The 25,584-nt window shown below is 42.1% G+C and overlaps 1 protein-coding gene across 2 annotated transcripts in view; it reads left to right on the top strand.

Moving 5' to 3' along the window:
* The first annotated feature begins 522 nt into the window (after positions 1-522).
* Positions 523-25,584, top strand: part of TTC28 (tetratricopeptide repeat domain 28) — an 866,848-nt gene continuing 841,786 nt past the window's right edge. For both annotated transcript variants that reach the window (XM_082244143.1, XM_082244144.1), the window contains exon 1: positions 523-723. In XM_082244143.1, the coding sequence (XP_082100269.1) occupies positions 691-723 (33 nt within the window). In that variant the 5' untranslated portion in view covers positions 523-690. The remainder of the gene's footprint in view (positions 724-25,584) is intronic.

Below are 25,584 nucleotides of genomic sequence, written 5' to 3' on the forward strand. Positions count from 1 at the left end.
ATATGCTTATAAAATAGTTTACCATTTGCCAATAAAAAAACAAAAAAATATGTCCCCGGATTTCATTTTAAAAATCTGGTTACCTTAGTTAAAATGCTAAGGGGTAAACGGGATAAACGGGGCCTGGGGTTTCCATTGTTGCAAATTGCTTTGTTTTGTCTAAACTTAATATACATGTATTTTCTTTTTTCAACCAAGCTAAGCAAGTCTATGCATTTATTTCATGACCATTTTACTTTCACTACATCCTATAGTAAATCAGGCCCTATGGGTGCTGTTAGTTGGGTGCACAGCAGTAGTTGCAGTGAGTCCTCTCCAGCAGGCTCAGGCCTGGGTCTCAGCACACTTTGCACTGCTTCTGTTGCCTGGGTTTCTTTGCTCAATGCAGAACGTAACTGAACTCCAGCAGAGCTGAGCTCATTGTTTGACTTTGCAGGGAAAATTGAAACCTCTTTCCGCCCTCCCCTCCTCCTCCACCTCCTCCTTGGAAAGGGGGGGGATGAGACTTGGCTACGAGAAAAGGATGTGAAAATATGGCGAACTTTTCCTGGGAAATGCTCAGTACGAAACCGTTACTTGTAAGAGTGTGCTAGAGAGCTGCGCAACAGGAGCCTGTGTGACCTGTAGAAGTTTTCTCAGCACATTGCCATGGCCTGTATTGTCAGCCCTGCCATTACTGCCTGAGGAACAATGGAGCAACAGGCTATAAAGAGGAGAGAAAGGGTAGGATGCAGTAAACTTCTTTGTTGACTTTTTAATTAACCCCTGTAGTGCTATCATGCTAACTTGATTATTGTGGCGGTGGTCAGTCAATGGCTTGGTGACCCAGTTGAAGAGGGATGAGGAGTGGTGCTTTTCTGTGGAGTGTTGTACACCTTTGTGTACAGGACAGGCAATGCTCCTCTCTAAAGTTCACTTCTAACAATGCAGTAGAGGTGTATGTGTTGTTTCTTTCAATGACCGCAGTGGTGTCAGGGTCAGGACTTTCTGTGATCTATTAACCTAAGTCAAGGATTCCTGCGGTCCAACTTAACCAACTCAATACTGCCTGTGATACTTTTTTATTTAAATTTTCAGGAAAAGCTTTTGGGGTGTTCCCTTCTTCTCGGTCCAAGCAGGACTCGGAAACACCAGGAAAGCTTGTCCTGAAATATTGTTAATATAAAAAGTATCATGGACCATACTCACTTGTTTTTAGTGCACTAATACGGGTACAATCACCTCAAGCATGAGGTTAAACTTGTGGCCTGCATGATATCAAGTGAGAGGGAAAACAGAAGGGGGCTCCACAATGTGGGCTTACAGGAGAAGATGTACTTTTAGGGACATTGGAGCATCTCATAACGCTTGTTGCTGGACATGGAATAACTAAGCACCTTCTGTCTGGCTCTGTCCTTGGACCTGTACAGTAGGCTCAAGAACAGGTCAAGGAATGCCGAAGAGTAGAGAGTGAGCTTACTGTCTTTTAATGAAGGTGGGAGAAGATGAGAGATATAATCAATGACAGAGAGAGGCTACTATAGTTAGCTCAGTGTGTGGCTCCGAAAACTTTCTGGGAACTGCAGGTCCCAGCAGGTCTTGTTAGCTCCTGGCTGGCATTGTGTGCTGGGGTATGTAGTTCTACCACAAGTACCACTAGCCTGGCGCTGGCAAGAACAGCGTGCCAAGCGTGACAGTATTGGAGAGAGCCTTTTTGGCAGTGTTAGGGCAACACTGAGTAACATAATGAGGTAATATGATGCGTGTTTGCTTGTATCAAGAATTAGAATAACTGTCATGGAGAGTTCACTGCTAAAAAAGGCTCACTGACTGACTATTAATTCACATTTGAGAAAATGTGTTAACACTATGGCCTACCTTTTGCCTTATGTACTCTACCTTTTCTTCTATTCCCTCACCTTTTTAGAATGTAAGCTCTTTAGGGCAGTTTTGTGGCTGTTACACATTTACATTTAAAATACAAAAAAAAAATACTATTTCTATTTTGCATACTTGCATTGTACTGTCCTTAATATTGATTTTAAAGCTTGTTTGGTTGTACATCTATGGAGCTATATACAGGAGCCATGTTCGTTCTGCACTCCTGTGACCCATTTTCCCCAAACAGCGGGCTGAAGACGGCTGTTGGCTGACGTCACAGAGCCTAACCAGGCTCGGGCAAGATTGCGACAATGAAGTTGAGATCCGCCCACATGCCTGGATCGGTACCCGGCTCCACCTCTCAGCCTGAGCCGGTCGCTCCCGGCGCCTCCACAGCTCAGCGCTCCAGTGAGTGAGGAGGGAGCAGAGCAGAGAGCTGGTGATTGACAGTCAGATAGCTGTGAGAACTGAGTGATTGGCGTTGTTTGATTGCTCAGTTCTCAGTGTTAGAGGCGCTGGGGGCAGATGCAACATCGGTCTGATGCTGCATCCACCTAGTTAAGTATGATTCTTAAAAAAAAACAAAAAAAAAAACAGAAATCTCTTTTAATGAGCTTATTTATTTATTACAGGTACCTATATAGTGCTCTTAATTTATGCAGTGCTATATCTATCTATCTATCTATCTATCTATCTATCTATCTATCTATCTATCTATCTATCTATCTATCTATCTATCTATCTATCTATCTATCTATCTATCTATCTATCTATCTATCTATCTATCTATCTATCTATCTATCTATCTATCTATCTATCTATCTATCTATCTATCTATCTATATATACAGGGCTTTTTTCAGTGGGAACTTGGGGGAACGCAGTTCTGGCACCTCTAGCACTGAATGTATGCCATGGCAAGGGGTGCTAGAGGGTCTACTGATGCTGGATCTATTGATGCTGGAGGGGATCTATTTTTGGATGGCAATCTATTGTTGCTGGTGGAGGATCTTTTGATACTGTGGGTTAATGGTTGCTGGAAGGGATCTACTGTTTGGGGAGGGGGTCTACTGTTGCTGGCTGCTAGAGAGTCTATTGATGCTGGCTGCTGGGAGATCTTTTGCTGCTGCTGGGGGTCTATTGCTGCTGGCTGTGGGGGATCAATTTTATTGCTTTTCTTGTTATCATAACCAAATTCCATACATTCCACTACAAAATTATACTTGGCTCTATATTCTCTAAAAGGGGCTGTACTGGAAGCTGGGTAGGGGGTGGATCCATGTGTCGGTGCTCAGAGGTGGGTAGGGGTGGAACCAAGGGTTAGTGCTGGAAGGTGGGTAGGGGGCGGAGACAAAAAGTAACTTAGAAAGGGGAGTTCCTGCACCTTTTCTCTGAGAAAAAAGCCCTGTATATATATATATATATATATATATATATATATATATATATATATATATATATATATCTATAAAAATAGCAAACATGTTATACTTACCTGCTATGTACAGTTGGTTTTGCACAAATCAGCCCTGATCCTCCTCTTCTCGGGTCCCTCTTTGGCTCTCCTGGCCCCTCCCTTCTGTTGAGTGCCCCCCATAGCATGCAGCTTGCTATGGGGGCACTTGAGCCAAACCGCAGCTCCCTGTGTCCATTCAGACATGGAGCCTCGGTTTGGCCCCTCTCTCTCCTGATTGGCTAACTGACTATGATTGACAGCAGCGGGAGCCAATGGCACCACTGCTGTGTCTCAGCCAATCACGAGAGAGAGCCCCGGACGGCCAAGGCACTGGTGGACATCACTGGATAGAGATGGACCTCAGATAAGTATTAGTGGGGGGAGGGGGGGCCGAGGAGGCTTCTGCACACAGAAGGCTTTTTATCCTAATGCATAGACTGCATTAAGGCAGAAAACCTTGTGCCTTTACAATAACTTTAAGTGTTAAGGTTTAGGTAGGAGGAGGGTTGAGAGTTATGGCTCAGATAGTAGAAGGGTTGAGTGGTAGGGTTTGGATAGGGACAGGTTTGAATGTAAGGGTTCGAAAAGAGGGAGTGTTCACTGTGAGGCTAGGTTCACACTTGTGCGATGCGGGAACCAGCGCAATTCCAGTGCGGGTTCCGAATGGCATGTCCCTCACAGGCAGTTCACACTGTTCTCTGCGAACCAATGCAGGTGTCAGTATAAAGGTAAAGACACCCCCAAATCAGTTCGCAGATTGCAGTGTGAACTGAGAAATCAGACAGGAACACCCATGCGATCCGATTTGGACCAAAAAAAGGGTTCTGCATCATCACATGTGAATCACATGCCTGTGTGAACTAAGCCTCAAAGGGTAATGCCACATTCCTAGAAAAAGTATAGTAATACAAAAAATAATAAAACATTATAAATACCTTTTTCCCCTATTTTATAAATGATTCCTCTGTTCTCAGCTGCATAAGAATCTTAGAAAGCTGGGGCAGGAGAAACAGCATTAGACTAGTTTTCTCCAGTGAATGGCTGTGTGGGTCAGGGGCAGACGTGTCAATACAAGTCTAATTATTGGAGGAGAGCAGGCTGAGCTCCCAGAACAGCAAGAAGACTGACCGTGCTGTGCTGTCATGCCTAGTGTGGTCAGTTTTTAATAGAATATGGGGAACTGTCAGGAACGCCAAGGATTTCACACAAAGAAAGCAATACAAAGGGAACTGGATTCTCTTTCATACAAGTACAAGGTCCAGCAGGCACATTTTAAATTATGGATTCTTTTACTTTATTGAAAATGTCCTTTCCTTCTTAATATTAAGTGCTGCACTTTTCTGTAATATTCTATGCCATATGGTGACCTGGAGATGTTCTGGGCACAGATGGTGTACAGAGCTTCCCTAGAGATGTCACTTCCTACTTGTGTGATAGACTTAGAACTAAACTAGAGAAACTTAACATAAATAAATCACCGGGACCAGATGGCTTGCACCCGAGGGTTCTTAAAGAGCTTAGCCAGGTGATTGCCAGACCATTATTCTTGATCTTTAAGGATAGTTTACAGACAGGTATGGTGCCAGCTGATTGGAAAAAAGCCAACGTGGTACCAATATTTAAAAAGGGGCCGAGATATATCCCGGGTAACTATAGGCCGGTCAGCCTAACATCAGTAGTCTGCAAGATTTTGGAGGGGATGTTAAGGGACCACATACAAGACTTTAGTAATGAAAACGGTATTATAAGTAGTTTTCAGCATGGATTCATGAAAAATCGTTCTTGCCAAACCAATCTATTAACCTTCTACGATGAAGTGAGCTGCCACCTAGATAAAGGTAAGCCTGTGGATGTGGTGTATCTGGACTTTGCAAAGGCCTTTGACACAGTTCCTCACAAACGCTTACTGTTCAAACTAAGGAAGGTAGGTATGGACCATAGGGTGAGTACCTGGATAGAGAACTGGCTCCAGGGGAGAGTCCAGAGGGTGGTGATAAATGGAGTGTACTCGGATTGGGCGGGTGTGGAAAGTGGGGTCCCCCAAGGTTCTGTCCTGGGACCAATCTTGTTTAATTTATTCATAAATGATCTAGAGGAGGGGATATCGAGTACAATCTCAGTATTTGCGGATGATACTAAACTAAGCAGGCCAATATCTTCTGGACAGGATGTGGAAACCTTACAAGTGGACCTGAACAAAATAACGGGGTGGGCAACTACATGGCAGATGAGGTTTAATGTTTAAAAATGTAAAGTAATGCACTTGGGCGTCAGAAACACGAAAGCAAGCGACTCACTAGGGGGGGAACCTCTGGGTGAATCTAAGATGGAAAAGGACCTGGGGGTCCTAGTGGACAACAGGCTTGGCAGTGGCATGCAATGCCAAGCCGCTGCAAGCAAAGCCAACAGAATACTGGGATGTATAAAAATGGGGATTCACTCCAGAAATAAAGAGATTATTCTCCCACTCTACAGGACTCTGGTCCGGCCACATCTGGAGTATTCCGTCCAGTTCTGGGCACCGGCCCTCAGGAAGGATGTGCTGGAACTGGAAAGAGTCCAGAGAAGGGCAACAAAAATAATTAGGGGAATGGAGGACATCAGCTATGAGGAAAGACTACAAGCACTGAACTTATTCTCTCTGGAGAAGAGACGCTTGAGGGGGATATGATATCAATGTGCAAATATTTAAACGGTGGGGGGTACTGCGCTTCTGGGTAGGTGAACAATATTAAATAAATAAATAAACTATATCTGGTGTGTGTGCCTATCACAATATATATAGAAGGGAACTATACCATATAAATTAAGTCCATATTCTGGACTTAATTTATATGGTATAGTTCCCTTCTATATATATTGTGATAGGCACACACACCAGATATCGTTTATTTATTTATTTAATATTGTTCACCTACCCAGAAGCGCAGTACCCCCCACCGTTTATATATCTTACACTGTTTGGTCACCAGTTCCGGTACTAGCAGCATCTGGGGTCTCCTTTAAACCCCTGCAATTGCTCTAGTTTAGACAGCGCAGGACTCACTACACCATACCTTTCAATGTGCAAATATTGTAGGAACAAACTTTTCAGAGAAAGGAGATACAATAAGACATGTGGCCACTCACTAAAACTAGAGGAAAAACGGTTTAACCTTAAAATATGTAAGGGGCTCTTGACTGTCAGAGCAGTAAGGATGTGGAATTATCTTCCACAAGCAGTCATATCTGCAGGGAGCATCGATAGTTTAAAAAAACTATTAGATGGGCACCTTAAAGACCACAACATACAGGGGTATACAATGTACGGTTAACAGCAAAACCGCGCAAACATCATAGGTTGAACTGGATGGACTGATGTCTTTTTTCAACCTCACAAACTATGTAACTATGATTGGCTCACTGATTTTCCCAAAAGCCTGCACTAAGATACAGGTCAGATTTTAGGCATCTTCTGCAATAGAAATGTCCATTTTGACGAGATATTTATTCCCCAAGGGTTAATTACTTCCAAAGGGATGCAGATACTTCAGAACACAGAAAGTGCATCAGCTGGTCAATAATGAGCCAGACCTTCCCATTCACAATGAATTTGTGATCAGTCTAGTGAAAGAAACAGCTATTTCTTCAGGATAGCAAAAGGTAGGAATCTGTTACAAAGTTTGGTAAAATCCCTGCAATGTACATCACACAAAGGAAGGTTTTTTTTTTTTTCCTCAACAAAAATGGAGTTACTCTTGAAGGTTTGGGTTGAGGGAGGATTTTGTGTAAGGGTTCCAGCGGGGTCTTCAGAGCAGTTACAGTTAGGATAGGAATAATCAGGAGAAGTGTTTTTCTGCACTACTTCAGTGGACCCCAATGCTGGTTTTTTAAGAACTAGCCATGCTTTTGAAGTAGGTGTTCTGTGTGTCAAAGCAAGTATAATGACATCATTCCTGGTTTACTTTTAAAATGCAAGGTATGCCGGACTTTCAAAGCGCATGTGCTGGTGATGTCACTGGGTGCATCCAGGGTGAATATCTTCTAAACAGTGCACTTTGAGGAGATATTCATTTTACCTACAGGTAAGCCTTATTATAGGCTACCTGTAGGTAAAAAAAATCACAAAGCAGGCTTTAAACAGTTTACATATTGGGGGCAATTCATTTGTGACACATTTCTGACAGTGTGTATGTAGTTGGAAGCCTAGCCCGATTTCATTAAAACCCTGAAACATTTTGTCAGTATTTAAGCGTGATAATTCTCATTTTTAAAACTTTTACTGGATGGTGCTATTGCTGTGTCAGATTCTTTAAAAAATAATATCACGTTGGTGATTGGGAAAGTGGAGATAAATAAGACCTTTTCCATGTTGATTGTGTCACACATGGAAATTTTGTGTTTTATTGTATTGTATCCTTGAGACAATTTTGCAGCCTTTACCCCTTTTTCCCTAAATTCCACATCAGCGTTCATCTCTGCATACTGGTGTGAATTTGCCTAACATTTGTTTTTTAAATTCTTTTTTTTTTAATTTTTAAAAAGTACAACAACATACAAGGCATACAAGACAGCAAACATAATACACTGGTAAAAAAACAAAAACATTTAGGAAACAGAATCAATAGCTATTGCAGCACATTCCAATGCCCACCCAGACAAAGGATATAATCAAGTTCACAACACACACATAGGCAATTTGGCCAAAGAGAAAACTTTGGGGTTCCGGACCAGGGGCACTAGTTCATCCTCCTAGGTACATTATTATTATTTTATTATTATTCAGGATTTATGTAGCGCCAACAGTTTACACAGCGCTTTACAATATAAAAGGGAGAAAATACAGTTACAATACAAAAAAAGGAGTAGGTATAAAATGTATCAAATAGAAGCCCACTCACCCAGCGCTAAAACCAATATGCAATATCTCACTTGCACCTCTGCAAGAGAGAGAATAGCTGCTGCTATTAATATGAAATATATCGAAGTAGGTGTAACCTGAAATAATAATACCACCTATATATAGATGTGTGTATATATATGACAAAATTACACTAGCAGCGCTGATAGATCATAGATATAAGTACAAATCGCATACAAAAAAGTTCAGGTAAAATAAATCATGCGAAAAAAGGGAGAATGCAGTCCTTGGTGCAGATAGTGATAGAAAAGTGATGACACCGATTCTATTGCAAAATCTTCATGCAAACACTTCAAAAGGGAATTCTGATACTCAAACGATCATTCACCACAGTAATACACGTGACGTACCGGTTGCCTCCACCTCACCGCTGTGCACACCCCGTGGTAATGGACACTAACCAGATGTAGCCTATTAATGCGTTCGAATATCTATCTGCAGAGGTAACAGCTTCTTCAGAAGATCAGAATTCACCAGAGTGGCAGCAATCCTCTCATCAGCATAATAAGGGATCCAAGGGACTCAAACTCAGCATTCCCAGAGGTACATGAAATCATAATAAAGGACTCATAGCGTAATCTTTTATGTGTATACTTTATTACACTCCTCCCCTAAACCCTTCATACAATGCACTCACATGAAAACATAGTAGGTAAAACATATCGTCAATAGGATAGTAGGTAAACCTGTGTCTGGTAGTCGCTCCCTGTTCACATAAGCCTGTCAACTGGTACCTGGACGGCCCGCTTCCGGGTGTGACGTCAGACGCCGGGTAACCATGGTAACTGCGTGCTAATGCCCTTACACGTTTCGTCACCAAGGACTTATACAGAGGGCCTCCGTAGAAGTCCTTGATGATGAAACGCGTAAGGGCATTAGCACGCGGTCACCAAGGTTACCCGGCGTCTGACGTCACACCCGGAAGCGGGCCGTCCAGGTACCAGTCGACAGGCTTATGTGAACGGGGAGCGACTACCAGACACACGTTTACCTACAATCCTATTGACGATATGTTTTACCTACTATGTTTTCATGTGAGTGCATTGTATGAAGGGTTTAGGGGATGATTGTAATAAAGTATACACATAAAAGATTACGCTATGAGTCCTTTATTATGATTTCATGTACCTCTGGGAATGCTGAGTTTGAGTCCCTTGGATCCTTTACTATGCTGATGAGAGGATTGCTGCCACTCTGGTGAATTCTGATCTTCTGAGGAAGCTGTTACCTCTGCAGATAGATATTCAAGCGCATTAATAGGCTACCTCTGGTAAGTGTCCATTACCACGGGGTGTGCACAGCGGTGAGGTGGAGGCAACCGGTACGTCACGTGTATTACTGTGGTGGAAGATCGTTTGAGTATCAGAATTCCCTTTTGAAGTGTTTGCATGAAGATTTTGCAATAGAATCGGTGTCATCACTTTTCTATCATTATCTGCACCAAGGACTGCATTCTCCCTTTTTCCATTCATTCCTCCATCCAGCCCTCCTCAGAAGAGCTTACAATCTAATGGGGTGGGACAGGTTTTACAAGAGGTTGTAACTGTGGGGAATGAGCTGATGTCAGAGGTCAAAGATTTGTTGGAGGTGTGATAATCTTCCCTGAATAGATGAGTTTTCAGGGATCGCCTGAAGGCAGCTAGAGAAGGGGATAGTTGGACAGGTGGAGTTAGAGCATTCCAGAGGATGAGAGAGGCTCTGGAGAAATCCTGGTGACGAGCATGGGAGGAGAAAACAAGGGAGCTTGAGAGTAGGAGGTCTTGAGAGGAGCGGAGAGGACGGTTTGGGTGATATTTGGAGACAAGATTGGTGATGTAGCTCGCGGCAGAGTTGTGAATGACTTTGTATATTGTAGTTAGTATTTTGAATTTACAGTTAAGCTCATAAGTTTACATACCCTGGCAGAATTTATGATATTTTTTGGCCATTTTTCAGGAGAATATGATTGATAACACAAAAACTTTTCTTTCACTCATGGTTAGTGTTTGTCTGAATCCATTTATTATCAATCAACTGTGTACTCTTTTTAAATCGTAAGGACAATAGAAACTACCCAAATGACCCTGATCAAAAGTTTACATACCCCAGTTGCTAATATCGTGTATTGCCCCCTTTACCATCAATGACAGCATACGGTCTTTTGTGGTATTTGTGGATGAGGCTCTTTATCTTCTCAGATGGTAAAGCTGCCCATTCTTCCTGGCAAAAAGCCTCCAGTTCCTCTAAATTTTTGGGCTGTCTTGCATGAACTCCACGTTTAAGATCTCCCCAGAGTGGCTCAATGATATTGAGGTCAGGAGACTGAGATGGCCACTCCAGAACCTTCACTTTATTCTGCTGTAGCTAATGACGGGTCGACTTGGCCTTGTGTTTAGGATCATTGTCATCTTGTAATGTCCAAGTATGACCCATGCGCAGCTTCTGGGCTGATGAATGCAAATTTACTCCAGTATTTTTTGATAACATACTGTATTCATCTTGCCATCAATTCTGACCAAATTTCCTGTGCCCTTGTAGCTCAAACATCCCCAAAACATCAGCAATACACCTCCGTGTTTCACAGTAGGAATGAGGTACCTTTCATTTTCCTCTCCAAATGTAGCATTTATGGTTGTGGCCAAAAAGCTCAATTTTGATGTCATCACTCCAAATGACTTTGTGCCAGAAGGTTTGAGGCTTGTCTTTGTGCTGTTTGGCATATTGTAAGCGGGATACTTTGTTGCAATTGCATAGTAATGGCTTTCTTCTGGCGACTCGACCATGCAGCCCATCTTTCTACAAGTGCCTCTTTATTGTGCATCTTGAAACAGCCACACAACATGATGTTTTCAGAGAGTCCTGTATTTCACCTGAAGTTATTTGTGGGTTTTTCTTTGCCTCCCGAACAAATTTCCTCGCAGTTGTGGCTGAAATTTTAGTTGGTCTACCTGACCGTGGTTTGGTTTCAACAGAACCCCTCATTTTCCACTTCTTGATTAGAGATTACACACTGCTGATTGGCATTCTCAATTCCTTAGATATCATTTTATATCCCTTTCCTGTTTTATACTGTTCAACAACTACCTTTTCCCGCAGATCCTTTGACAATTCTTTTGCTTTCCCCATAACTCAGAATCCAGAAACATCAGTGCAGCACTGGATGAAAGATGCAAGGGTCTGTCAGGAGTCCAGAAACTCATTGACCTTTTACACACACACACACTAATTGCAAGCAAACAGATCACAGGGGAGGATGGATACCTTTATTAGCCATTCAAACCCCTTTGTGTCAACTTGTGTGCATGGTATCAGGCCAAAATCACCAGGGTATGTAAACTTTTGATCAGGGTCATTTGGGTAGTTTCTGTTGTCACAATTGATTGATAATAAATGGCTTCAGCCAAACACTAACCATGAATGAAAGAAACGTTTTTGTGTTATCATTCATATTCTCTGAAAAAATGGCCAAGAAATGATAAATTCTGCCAGGGTATGTAAACTTATGAGCACAACTGTAAATTTAAAATACTAACTACAACATACAAAGCCATTCACAACTCTACCCCGAGCTACATCCCCAATCTTGTCTCCAAATATTACCCTTATGAGCACAACTGTAATTCGCTGGGCAATCAGGAGCCAGTGTAGGGATTGGCAGAGAGGGGAGGCAGACACTGATCGGTTGGTAAGGTGGATAAGCCTGGCAGCAGCATTCATGGTAGACTAAAGAGAGGATAGCCTATGAAGAGGTAGGCCTATGAGAAGGGAGTTGCAATAGTCGAGGCGAGAGATAACAAAGGAGTGAATGAGCAGCTTGGTGGTTTCATATGCATGTAAGGATTCTAGGTGTGGACAACTAAATAACACAGGTCATCTAGTGATCCAATTTTTAGGTCAGGACAAGAGTGCCCCAAAGGCAGTACGCTCAAAGGAGCTCCCAACAAATGTACCTACCTAATCAATCGAAAACGCCTAACATTTAAAAAAAAAAATGTTTTCTGCTTTATTTCCCTTTTTCTTGGGATTCCTTGAAGGCAGTGGTGACATAGCCCAAGCCACATAGACGCCCGCTGGGAAGGCACCGTCACCATTGCCTTTAGAGATATCCCACACCTAAACTATAAGATCTCATGAGATCTCACAATATTGTCGCAATGCGCATGCGTGAGATAAAGCAAATGGCACCATGTGCTTTATCATGCACACGCTCCATCCAAAAATACGAAATTACATTATTTGCTGGGAAAAAAAGTTTTGGTGGTAGAGTTGTATGGCGCATGCTGGAGATTAAGCACATGACACCATGCACTTCATCTCATGCATGAGCAGTATCACAGACATTTTCTAAATGGCAGCACAGAAACAGGTACATAAGCAGCACAGAGGCAGGACAAAACAGGTAAGCATGAAGAAAAAGGCACAGGCGATAAGCAAGAATGATTGTTTATTTCCTCCATATACAGGTATACAGGTTTGTAGATTAGGGATCGGGGGGTAATCTTTAAGCTCCTCTAGAATGGATATTTAGTACATTTTAATTTGTGCCAGTTCACACATATGCGATGTAAGACATCGCATGGGATTCGCACTGCACTGCTATGCAAATCACATGCGATGTCTGTGCGATGCATCGCATTCAGACCAGAGCTGCACAGGACCCTTTTTTTGGTCCAGAATCGGATCGCATGGATGTTCACACCTATGCGATCCGATTCCTGTCCGATCTGACAGTCCGCACTGTGATATGCAAACTAATCTGGGCGTGTCATTAACTTTGTATTGACACCCCCAGCAGTTTGCATATGTCAGTGTGAACTGCCTCCCAGTCGGATGCGATGCGGGAACCCGCAGTGGATTCGCAGGGTTCCCGCATCGCACCAATGTGAACCGCCACTAAGAGCCGGTTCACACCAGCGCGACTTGTCAGCCTGACAAGTCGCGCTCCCTCGCGGTCCATTGAGCACTATAGGACCCGTTCTAATAGGAGCTCCGACTTAGAAAAAGGGTCCTGTACTACTTCGGGGCGACCTCGGAGCAACTTGCATAGACTTCCATTATGTGAAGTCCCTGCAAGTCGCGCCAAAGTCGTGGTGCATGGTAATGCACAAGTCGCCCCCGAAGTAGTAAGGAGTCGTGTCGCCTCAGTGTGAACCGGCTCTTACTCTCCCAACTTTTCCAAATAGCTTCTTCGTTTGTCAAACTTGACCACTTTGTAGGAGAGGTGCTTGCGGCAGTTCAGAGTCGCAACTGATTCATATACACGCTAGTAACGCATTCATACATGACTCTGTCACAAGATTCGCCATTTATCCCATTACCTACAGATTTCAAAAGAGAATTAGTGATACGCTTTATAAATGACAGTGACTGTGGGGTTGCTTTACTAAGGGCAAACACACTGTAATTTGGAAGAGCAGTTGCTCCAGAGCTTAGTAAATAGGGTAAAGTTTCCCTTTCTAAATAAAAATACCCAATCACATGCAAGGAAAAGAAAAACTGCATCTTTTGCTCATACATAATTAGATGATGGAAGTCAGCAACACTTTCCCTCATTTACTAAGCTCTGGAGCAACTGCACTTGCAATGTGGACAGCCTGTTTGCATTTAGTAAATCCACCCCTGTGTATCCATTCCTTCATCCATCTGTTTACCCATCCATTCATTCCTCCATCCATCCATCCTTTAACCACCTTTCCATCCCTCCTTACCCCATCCATCCATCCATCCCTCTATCCATCCGTCTCTCTTTGCTTTTTCACACATATGATCTCTTCAGCACCCAACCCATTTCATGTTCCCAATTCAGATGGAATGAAAGGGACAATATGACTGACCTCCATGGACAACAAGAACTGTGCAGTTTGCAGTAGGCCAAAGCTGTAGTTCTATTCATTAATATGAAGCTGATCTACTTAGTATGAAAGGAATGAACTGCATGTTAAATAGGAAGCCTGAGGAGCAAAAGGGTCTCTGAGAAGGGTCTTAGTCAGATCCAAAGAAACAAAGAGTAGAGTGACAGGCCATATTCAAACAAGATAAATGTGATGGGAAGTGCAGAGAAAGCGAATGCATAGGTAACACTGGGCCTCACTTATCAAAGGTGTCTGAAAGAAGCCCATGGCAAGGAAGCAGAAGGCAGCTTAGAGAATGAGAGAGAAAGTATGAATCATCGCTCCCGGCAACCAAGACATAGTCGGCAACATTCTGAAATGTTTATCAGAAACACAATACTGGGATTGTTGTATTAAAGGCAAATAGGCTGCTCACTTTGCTGGGGGATTCCCCCAGTGAATGAAGTGAAGCTCCCCTGGCCTACATCATACAATCATGTGCAAGAAAAAAAGATTTTTGCATGATTGTGTATTCCTTGGGATTTGAATTTTCAACACATTTACTAAGCTAAGGGAAAAAACTCTTGCAATGAGTAAACAGCCTATTTGCCTTTACTATATGGACGCCACTGTCTCAGAGTGCTGTGAAACATGGTCTACTTAAGATGTTGGTGTTAACATAGCCTAGCCCCAACTCCAGATCTTGTTTTTTTTTTTTTTTTTTTTAAGGGAGGAAGGTTTATGGCTTTTTTCAAGTTTTTATTGCTGCGTGTGACTAGATGTTTAGTGTTCTTGCAGATGGACGCAGAGGGACTCATACTCTTAGGGAATGTATGAATAATCAGCTAACAGATGCCATGGTTGTATCCCTGTAGCTGCACATCCTGGTGGTTCCATGCATACAGGGCTGGATTAGTGGGCCAGGATACAGGTAGTCTGTGTCCACTGCCAGGGCCGCTGATAGTGGGGGACCACCAGTCTTCCTGTAGGGGGCCTGGGCACACAGGGGGGCCCGAACAGCAGAGCGAATCAGTGCAGTTGAAAAGAGGGGCAATTACAGGTTGCCCTGTGCGGCTCTCTGCAGCAACTGAAAACCAATTTCTCTCCCACCGGCTTTCAACTGCTGCAGGGAGAGACACATACACAGGGCCCCCCGCAGAAGCTGCTGGCTTCCCTGTCCCATAAAAAAATAACAAATTGTAAAAAAAAAAATAATAAAAAAAATACAAAATCAAATAATTTTAAAACATTTAAACATTTTTTTTAAATTATAAAATATTTTTTCAAAAATGTAAAAAAACATTTAAAAAGGGCTAACACACAGCTTCTTTGTTATCTTTGTGTCCTCTAAAAATGATTTTAGGGGGGCACAGACAGCATTGTAACCCAACAGAGGTTCTATAGGACAGCAGACAGGAATCATACCCAAAACGTAACTATTGAGCTGGTAACTTAAACTGAATAAATAATAAAACACAACACGACATTTGGTTGGAATAAAAATAAGGCCACGGCTGTTTATTATTTGTTTTTATTATTTGAACCAAACATAAATAAACAACTGATTTCATAAGTTATTCATACAACAAACACTCAACCAACCTAGCCACTAAAACACTACACTCAGAGCCGGTTCACACTTCTGCGTGTGCCGGGTTCGCATGTCATGTCGGAGCGCACTGCTCCGACATGACATGCGATCAGCTGTGCGGTGCGAGTTTAGCCATACAGTTTGTATGGCTAAATTCGCACCGCACCCGCAGCAAAGACGCACAGGAGGCATTTTTGCTGCCGCATCAGGATCGGATCGCACAGCGGTTCACACTTGTGCGATCCGATCCTGTGCGAACTGCACGATCGCACTGCGATATGCGATCAAACTGGGGGTGTCGTTAAGATTACATTGACACCCCCAGCGGATCGCATATGGCAGTGTGAACTGCCGGGGGTGCGTGTGCGATGCGGGAACAGGCTGCGAATTCGCAGCCTTCCCGCATCGCAATAGTGTGAACCGAGCCTAAAATAAACAGAATTAACTCAAATAATTTTATCTAACAATAAATAATAAACCGCAAACATCAAATCGAAAATTTAAACAAATAAGTCCCCCTTTGCATTACACAAAGGTGACACTAACAAATAATAATACTGGCCGCGACAAACACAAGGGAGGGCGGGAGGAGGACACCACAGCTCCGTTTCTGAGGCGGTCTGAGCCCGATCTGCAGAGCGTCCCCCTTAAATAGCCCTTACTAAGGGGTTCTGGTATGAACTGGCTGACATTTAGGTGGGAGTTTTGAGCGGGAAGGGGGAACTTGACCTCAAATAAAGTTCACCTATACTAATCTCCCCTGAGATAAGGCTAGTTTTGAGCGGGAAAAGGAGGCCGCCTGACCCCAAAGAAAAGGTCAGCTAAGCTTTTCCCCAGAGACAGCGACGTCATTCTCCTCACACTGTGACCTGGTCAATAGGAGCCTTAAAGCGGAGTTCCACCCAAAAGTGGAACTTCCGCTTTAAATAGTCCTAACCCCCTGACATGCCACATTTGGCATGTCTTTTTTTGGGGGGGGGGGGAGCGGGTACCTAGTTTTGACAAGTACCCGCTCCCACTTCCGCTCGGAGCGCCGCGGCGCCCTGAGAGGAAGTTCTCCTCTCTCCCTCCCTCCCTGCAATCTTCTGGGACATGTCAGAGGTCCCAGAAGATTGCCGGCCAATCACAAAGCATAACGCAACTTGCGCATGCGCGGTGCGTACCCAGCTGTGAAGCTGCAAACTGTCACAGCCGCATGCCCACATCAGTGATGCCGGCGCCGCAGAGCAGAGAGGGAGAAGACGGCGCATCGCTGGACCGTGGGACAGGTGAGTGTGCGGTTAGGCTGGAACTCCGCTTTAAATACACCTATATCCCTGTCACTATCCCATGAGGAAAAGGGGTTCTAGAGACAGCTCCTCTTTTCCTTACATTGCTTCCACATTTTACTAAAAATGGTAAAAGCTTTGTTGCTGTCTTTGTTGAAAATGTAGATATTTCCCTCTGTTCTCGTTACACTCTGTCATTAGGACAGGAAGTGAGGGGTAATCTCCTCAATACAAAACAAAACAAAATAGAGCTTCTAATCCAGGGTGGATAAAACTCGATGATTTAAAAAAAAAAACTCGAACAAATCGGATTTGTTTGATTTAAATCTAATTTTTTTCAATTTAAAACAGATTTTTTAGATTTTTATCAAATTTATTTTTATAAAATGCTTTTGGAGTAAAAATCTATCTAAAGATAGTCTTCTATTTAACCACATAATGACCAGCCACCGGAGATGTACTGCGGCAGGCTGGCTTTCCCAGGCAAAGTCCCGTACATGTACGGCGCTCGCCTGGGAGGAGCTAGGGGGCGTCGTCAGCTGGGGAGCCGGTGCGTGTGACAGGAGGCTCCGATGGCCGCCGGCCACTCGCGATCTCCCCCAGCTGACAGAGAAGGATGGACGGCTGAGATGATCACAGAGACCATGCGATCCTGCTATATAGGATCGCATGTCTCTATGGTCATCTCACAAGCCCAACCCCCCCACAGTTAGAATCACTCCCCTAGGCTTACATTTAACCCATTGATCACCGATAGTATTAACCCCTTCCCTGCCAATGGCATTATTACAGTAACAGTGTATATTTTTAGCACTGATTACTGTAGTAATGTCACTGGTACCCCCAAAAGTGTGAAAAATGTCAGTTAGGGGTCCAATCTGTCCGCCGCAGGTCGCCGCCATTACTAGTAAAAATAAAAAAAGCAATAAAAATGACATAAATCATTCCCGTAGTTAGTAAGCGCAATAACTTATGCGCAAACCAATCTAAATTGCGATTTTTTTTTACCAAAAATATGTAGCAGAAAACAAATTGGACTAAAATATTAAAAAATTTAGATTTTTACATTTTTTTTGGGAATGTTATATAGCAAAATGTGAAAAATATTGTTTTTTTTTTTCAAAAAAAAATAAATTTTTTTATTTATAGTGCAAAAAATAAAAATCGCACAGGTGATCAAATACCACCAAAAGAAAGCTCTATTTGTGGGAAAAAAAGGACATCAATTTCGATTGGGTACAGCTTCACACGACCGCGCAATTGTCCGTTAAGTCACGCAGTGCCGAATTGCAAAATAGGGCTTGGTCATTAAGCAGCAAAATCTTCCGGTCTTAAAGTGGTTAAGATACATTAATAAGTTAGTGTTTGCAGCATGAAAAGGAGTTTCATTATGTAGCAGGAGGCTGTATATTCTGTAATATTTCCATTTTTGGTAAACTCGTTCAATTAATCCAAACTTGCAAGCTGGGATAACATGCACTGCATTGATTCATTCACACAATTTCATACTAAGTACCAGCAAGAATGAGTCCTTACATTTAAAGAGCACCTGTCATTTCAGATCCATCATGGCAGCGCCTGTTAGCGGGCATCCACTCACCTGCTGCCACCACGTCGCTTACCTTGTTGTGTCACTGCCACATCACCAGCCATCCCATCCCATTAAAGTGAATGGGACTGTCAGTGAGTCAACAGCGGGTCAGAGGAGGAAGCGCTGTGGGGCAGAGATGACAGTTGCTTATTTAAAATTATGATTTCAATTGAGTTGATTTAAATCAAGCCTTTTTACTAGTGATTTAAATCATGATTAAAATTGTGATTTAAATCGACTTGATTTAAATCAAATCCATCCTGTTATAATCTCTTCTTGCCCTCTTCTAAAGCTGCACTCCAGGAAGTCACTTGCTCAGCACTGCCACCTATAGAACGCCTTGTATTTTTTCAGTAAGTACAAGGCATAGTCTGATTGGATGGGGTGGACCACTTTATCCCTTCAACCTCATCCAATCAGAGAACACCTGTATTCATTTAAAAAACACACAGTGTTCTATAAATGGCTGATGTACTTACTCCCTACGCTCTGTGAATAGAGAAGAAGTTGCTTGCACAGAACCCCAGCAGGATGGCTACTATTGTGTTTGTTCCAACTACTACAGTGATTTCCAGCTTCCCCAGCAGCCCAACAGGTATGAGATATGCAAATTACATTTTGCCAAGCAGGACCAATGTAAATATGCAATATAGATTATTCCTGATGTTCAACTTTAAAATGAGAAAAAAAGAAACTAGAGGCTGCAGATTGACTTTAATACACGAAGAGTATTTTTTTTTTTTTTTTAATTTTAAATTCTCCTGTCCAGTTAGTACCATATATTATAAAAGTTCTTAGTAGATAACAAAACTGTACGTCACACAAATGGTTTTTCTCTTCAAAATAGGCTTAGCCCTGCTATCTTATGTGTTATCCCTTCAAGTCATCTTGATGTATTTTAGGAAAATATTTGATAATCCCCTGCACACTGGTAGTGTTGCAATGTTATTTGAATTCTGTATTTTATCTGTTTAATTTTTGTGCCTTTATACAGTGCACTGACAGTTCAAATACATCAATTCCTAATAGACAAGCTGATAATTAAATTTGCTGATTTATTGCCTGCCAGTATGAATAGTGCATCCACCACCTACAACCTGGCACATCCCCACCTATGACTGATGTTTGGGCAGTACTACAAATAATGTTCACTGAGCAAAATAACTTCAGGCTTTATGCATACTTGAGCTAAAAAATGCTGCTTTTACATGCCTTTGAGATTTTTTTTTATCTCTCTGCCTCTAAACTCCCCTCCAAGTTAACCTATGTGTTCATGCACACTTTAGGCGTTTACAGAAGTTAGGAGGAAGGGGAGTTTAGAGGCAGAAAAAAACATTGCTTGTATGTTGAGGAGAGGAGCTTTTGAGCATAAAAACTGCCCGACACACCTAAATATGGGTAAACGTGTCCAAATGCTAGGTGCTTTTAGACCTTGAGCATTTTTTATTTCAGTAGTCAGACCAAATTAAGATTCTGGACATAAAATGAATAAATGCCCAAGCACTTGACTTGCCTAAAAGAGGTTTTCTCCTGCCAGGCCTTAAAGTGGAACTACAGGGCAATACACTAACAACAATTATTAAATGCTCCACACAGCTTAAACTGTATCTAACCTCCCCCCCTCCAAAAAAAAAAAAAAAAAGAAAAAAGAAAAAGAATGTATTAAAGCTTACCAGTCCTTAGATATTTGGCTGCATTATTTTTCATTTTTTTGCAAGCATTTTCCCCTTTAGTTTAACCAAAAATGACGGCACTTCCTTTCCCATCATGTCTACACTAATTACTCCATTGTACCTATAGAGGGAGCCATGGTGCTCACATAGGGGTAGGTTAACTAAAACTAGTGCACTTAGAATCTGGTGCTGCTGTTCATGGTAGCCAATCAGCTTCTAACTTCAGCTTGTTCAATTACGTTTTGGTAATAAAACCTAGAAGCTGATTGGTTTCTATGCAGAGTTGCACCAGATTTTCTTTACAGTTTTAGGAAATAACTCAAATAGGCTGCAAGTCAAATATGTTTGTCTTTGTGTATCTCTTAGTAGTTTACACAAAAATAAGGATGTTTGTGCTTTCTATTTAGCTCACAAGAAATGACATAGACAATGCATTGTACGGCAAAGTCAAAAGGTACTTCCTATAGTCTTAAGCCTCATAGACACTACTAGTGTTGGGATGAAGGAAAAAAACTTGACAGCTCAGGTTGGAGCTGTTGTACTAACAATCCAATATTAGTACAGCGATCTCCCCTGCTGTGCTATTGTGTTCTGACAGGAGGACACCCCCCCCCCCCGCCAGAACACTCCAGACAGCGCTCTTAGCCATTGGCAGAGAGCGCTGATCTGGAGTTGGTCAGCAGACTTTTTTCGGTCATGACCTTTCAACAGAATTCGGCCGTATGCACAGGCTGAATGCCGGCCAGCATTCGGCCCGTGTGTACTAGGCTTTAGAACATGCTCTTATCTTGAAAAACAAAAAAATTAATGCAGCCAGTGCATCTAATGAGTGGTAAATTGAGATATATAAAAGGTTATTTAAGGTTTATACACTTTGATATTATCCAAGGGACCTTATAGGACATCCAAAATTTGTCCCAGGCCTTTCAAAAAGGAAAACAAAAAAAAGAGATGTATATTTTATTAGCTGTTGTTCATAATATATTTGGTAGGCAGTGATTTGTAACTAACTAACTTTGTAGCAGTGATTTGTAACAGTTACGTTCAGTGCCAATGGGCTTTTGCGTAGATGACATTAGCTTGAGATGCTTATAAAACCATTCAGAATTTTTTCAACAGCTGCATCAGACCTGAACCTGACCTCCTCCTGATCTGCTTTTGACCTGCTTCAAGTAGGTTTCGTAATCCCATAGACTTGCATGGGAATACAAGACCCATTTGAAAAGAACAAAAGCACATGTCCTAAGCATTTCTGTCACTAAGAAAAAAATCAGCTGAAAGGTCTGTGTCACAGTAATTCCTGAAAATGAAAATCTTGCATTGTTTGGTGCTACAGTATCTACTCATGTTATCTAAAGTGGCTGCTAGTGATCATGGTACACCAGACACTTGGAGGTACATATAGAAAGTCCTCTACAACAGCAACTCTGTAGCCAGTTACAAATCCCTGCAGCTGCTACAAAGTTGCTAGTGTTACATAGACCTAAGAATTGCATTGCAACCATCCAGAAGGTTTACTCTGGCCTAGCTGGGTAAAGGAGGTGATCTACATATGGGGCAGTCCTGTTTAATTTCCCTAAACGAGTGGAGAATCAATACCTGCACACAAAGATATTTGTGACTTCATCTAGGTTCACACTAGCTGTGTTGCCCTTTAGCAGATGCGTGGTGATGCCATTAATTGTTAATGGCGCCCCCATGCATCTGTTAAAGCACACTGCAGTGCATGCACTAGTATGTACCAAGCCTTCTACAGGTTGGAAATACTTGTTTACTATCCCTGGAGAACTTCTACACTGACAAGTTCCTATTTAGTCTTTGTAAATGATGCATGTACACAATCCCGTGTTGGCACACACTTTTGCACATTGGATAATGGCCTAATTTCCACTATTTTTTATTAGCACAGAAGAGATGCAAAAAGTGTGAAAACTGTTCCTAGAGCTGGAGTCCAGGAATTCAGCTACTTTGTAACCTGTGCAGGCATACTTTAAATTCAGTCCAGCGAGATGTATGCCACCTTGAGGACTAATTTCTTTAACATCTGAGGCCTCGGTCGCACGAAATGTATGAATTCATACCCATGTGAGAGTTGTGTTTATCCACGTGAGCATACACCTGCACTGGTGTCCCATGAATCCCTGTGCGGATAAACACGATGCTGTCAATTGGGATGCAGCAGCTGCACATACACAGCCTCTGCTCCCAATGTGACATCTGTGGGGGTGCAGGTGTATGACCTCGGGGTGTAGCGTTAGCTATCCTTCCGGTTCCATAAAACTGTCAGATGTAAATAAAAGAGATAAGTCCACAAGGTGACATGCACCTTGTTCTACTTAACGCATAATATGTCTGCACATTTTGCAAAGTGGCTGAATTTATGGAGTTCATCTCATACACAGGGTGAATTTTGGCCAGGTCTTAATGAACCGGTGAAAATCAAGCCAAAGGTGGCACTTGACCTGATGTAAAAATCATAGGAGCAGGGAAAAATTTTTTTGACTGAACCATCCAATCAGGTGCAGCCATTGTTTGGGTATTCTTACAGTCACGGGTCCTAGCTGTCTGGATAGCCTGGCATGGCATATTGCTCATTCATTGGGAAATCTTGCATTGGCTTATCTTAGTGACATTAGGGTGTACATCTTGCAAATGGAGGGAGCAGAATAAAAAAAAAACATTGTCTTAATGGCCTTAGGAACAGGCCATTAAGGACCTATGTAGAAGGGCATCACGTTTCTGCATTTGACATGCACTGCAAACACACATCAGCAGGTTCCTATTTACTTAAATGGTGCAGTATGGCTGACAGTTTTGAGGCCACATTTAACCTGCATTTATTTTGAATGCATGCAACTTATTAAGAAGTCTTTGCATTACAGACTGTGTGTGAGGAGTGTTATGTTCAAATACACAGGACAGCAACAGCTTCGCAGCATGCCAAAAATAATCCCCCTGGACACATTCAGCAGGCAGTACTGCCATTCATATGCAACCCATACAATTGACAATACAATGGGGCCTTGCTGCAACAGTAAGCCATACATTAGGCCCATGTTTGTAGTGTGATATTAGAAAAAAAAAATGTCCAACTGTCAACCCCCCCCCCAAAAAAATAAAATCCAGGTATTTTGGTGGCAACAGTACTACCACCTGAACGCATCTGTGCCGCTCTATGAAAAGCAATCCACAACAAAGCCTGTCGTTTGTATACCAGTACTTTTTTTTTTAGCGTGTTATAACTGAGATATCTGAAATGGTACGGTAATTACTTTTTTGGGTGATACAGAAGAGTTATTTATTCTAGGAAAGTTTTTTTTTTAACTAGTACAATTACTAAAAATGATCTGCGAATTGAAATATACAGTATTAACACTGATAATTCATAAAGTGCATACATAGATAAATGATTGTGTTTTTTTTTTGTTATCAGTGTAAAATTTATACATAGATCAAGACATTGTAATTGTTTTACTGCGGAATACACAATGAAAGTGCAGATGTTATCACTGTAGCTTTCCTTCCCCTGTCACAACGACTTATTACTTACCTTAGAAGAAGTGGCTTCTATCCAATCAGATGTCATCCTCTTTGGCGCGCAAGGCTCTACTACTTTTTGTACAGTATATTAAGACTATGTGGTTTAACCTGATCCTTTCCATTGTTTATACCAGCTGTACTTTGTTCTGAGACAGTTAAAACATGTAAGATGTAACAGAAGGCAGATACCAAGAGCAGAAATTGGATTAATATTACGGGAAACTGGCTTTTAGTTCAGAACATAATCCTAGAAATTCAGTAAAATGTTTCTATCTTCTCTTTTAAATGCTTCTATCTTTTTCTTAATCTGAAAAAAAAATTAATTCATGATTTATAATTGTCTATAAAATTATTACTAGCAGACATGTTACTGCCTTAAACAGATAATTCAGATTGGTGACATGAAATGATTTTGCACCCAGTTCTCCTGCTCCAACCCCTCTATTTAATTCTAGAATTTCTATTGTCCAGTGCCCTTGGTTGCTAGGATGCAGATGGCCCCTGCCACCTAGAGTCTTTGGTTGCTGGGATGCAGATGGCCCCTGCCACCTAGAGTCTTTGGTTGCTGGGATGCAGATGGCCCCTGCCACCTAGAGTCTTTGGTTGCTGGGATGCAGATGGCCCCTTCCACTTAGAGTCTTTGGTTGCTGGGATGCATATGGCCTCTGCCACTTAGAGTCTTTGGTTGCTGGGATGCAGATGGCCCTGCCACCTAGAGTCTTTGGTTGCTGGGATGCAGATGGCCCCTTCCACTTAGAGTCTTTGGTTGCTGGGATGCATATGTCCTCTGCCACTTAGAGTCTTTAAATGCTAGGATGTAGAAGGCCCCTTCCACCTAGAGTCTTTGGTTGCTAGGAGGCAGATAGCCCCTGCCACCTAGAGTCTTTGGTTGCTAGGATGCAGATAGCCCCTGCCGCCTAGAGTCAGTCTTTGGTTGCTAGGATGCAGATGGCCACTGCCTCCCAGCATCATTGGTGACTGGGATGCAAGTGGCCTCTTCCAACTAGAGTCCTTGGTTTGCTGGGATGCAAGCAGCCCCTGCCACCTAGAGCCCCAGGTGGCTGGATTGCATGGTGCCATTGTTGGTAGAACAGCTTTTATTATATTGAATTACACATTATTGTTTGTCAAAACAACCCGTGGCTTGAAAAGATTATTACACTTAATATTTTTAGTTATGAATAGAACAGTGTTACTGTAATAGAACTCATTTACCAGCCTCATACTTTTCCCATGCTACCTATGGACGTATGATGATGACGACTCTTTGTACACTTTCTAATGAATGATCATTCCAGAGCATTGACAATTCTCATTTACAGTATATACTTTGAAGATGGGATGGTAAAGAGGAGGGCTGTAAAAACCCCTGCTATGACACAGGGAATTACAATTGTCATTTCTGAAAAAGAGCACGTAGCTTTTTACATAGCCTTATGTTAGTATAGGAGTACAGTAAACCCCCCTCCATCCCGGGGGTTACGTTCCGGACCCACCCGCGAAAAGTGAAAATCCGCAAAATAGAAAGACCCTATTTAAATACACTGTAGGCATGTTTTTATAACTTTCACTGTACTTTTAAAAGCATTTTAAGGTCTTTAAACACACTTTTAAAACAATAGAAACACATTTAAACACATACAGTAAAAGATACTGAGAGACAGAGCAAGAGCAATGGAAAACAAAAACATATTTAACCTCCCTGGCGGTATGATTCTTTTGGATTTTAGGTGCTGAAAGCGGTACCATTATTTTAGGTGCTGAAAGCATGTAATTCTTGTGAATGAGCAGCCCAAACCAACTGTATACATTTATTATACATATTATATATATATATATATATATATATATATATATGTATGTATACATATATTATGTATACATATATTATATATA

The sequence above is a fragment of the Pelophylax lessonae genome (assembly GCF_965119305.1).
Source record: "Pelophylax lessonae genome assembly, chromosome: 1".
In the NCBI taxonomy this organism is placed as follows: Eukaryota; Metazoa; Chordata; class Amphibia; order Anura; family Ranidae; genus Pelophylax; species Pelophylax lessonae.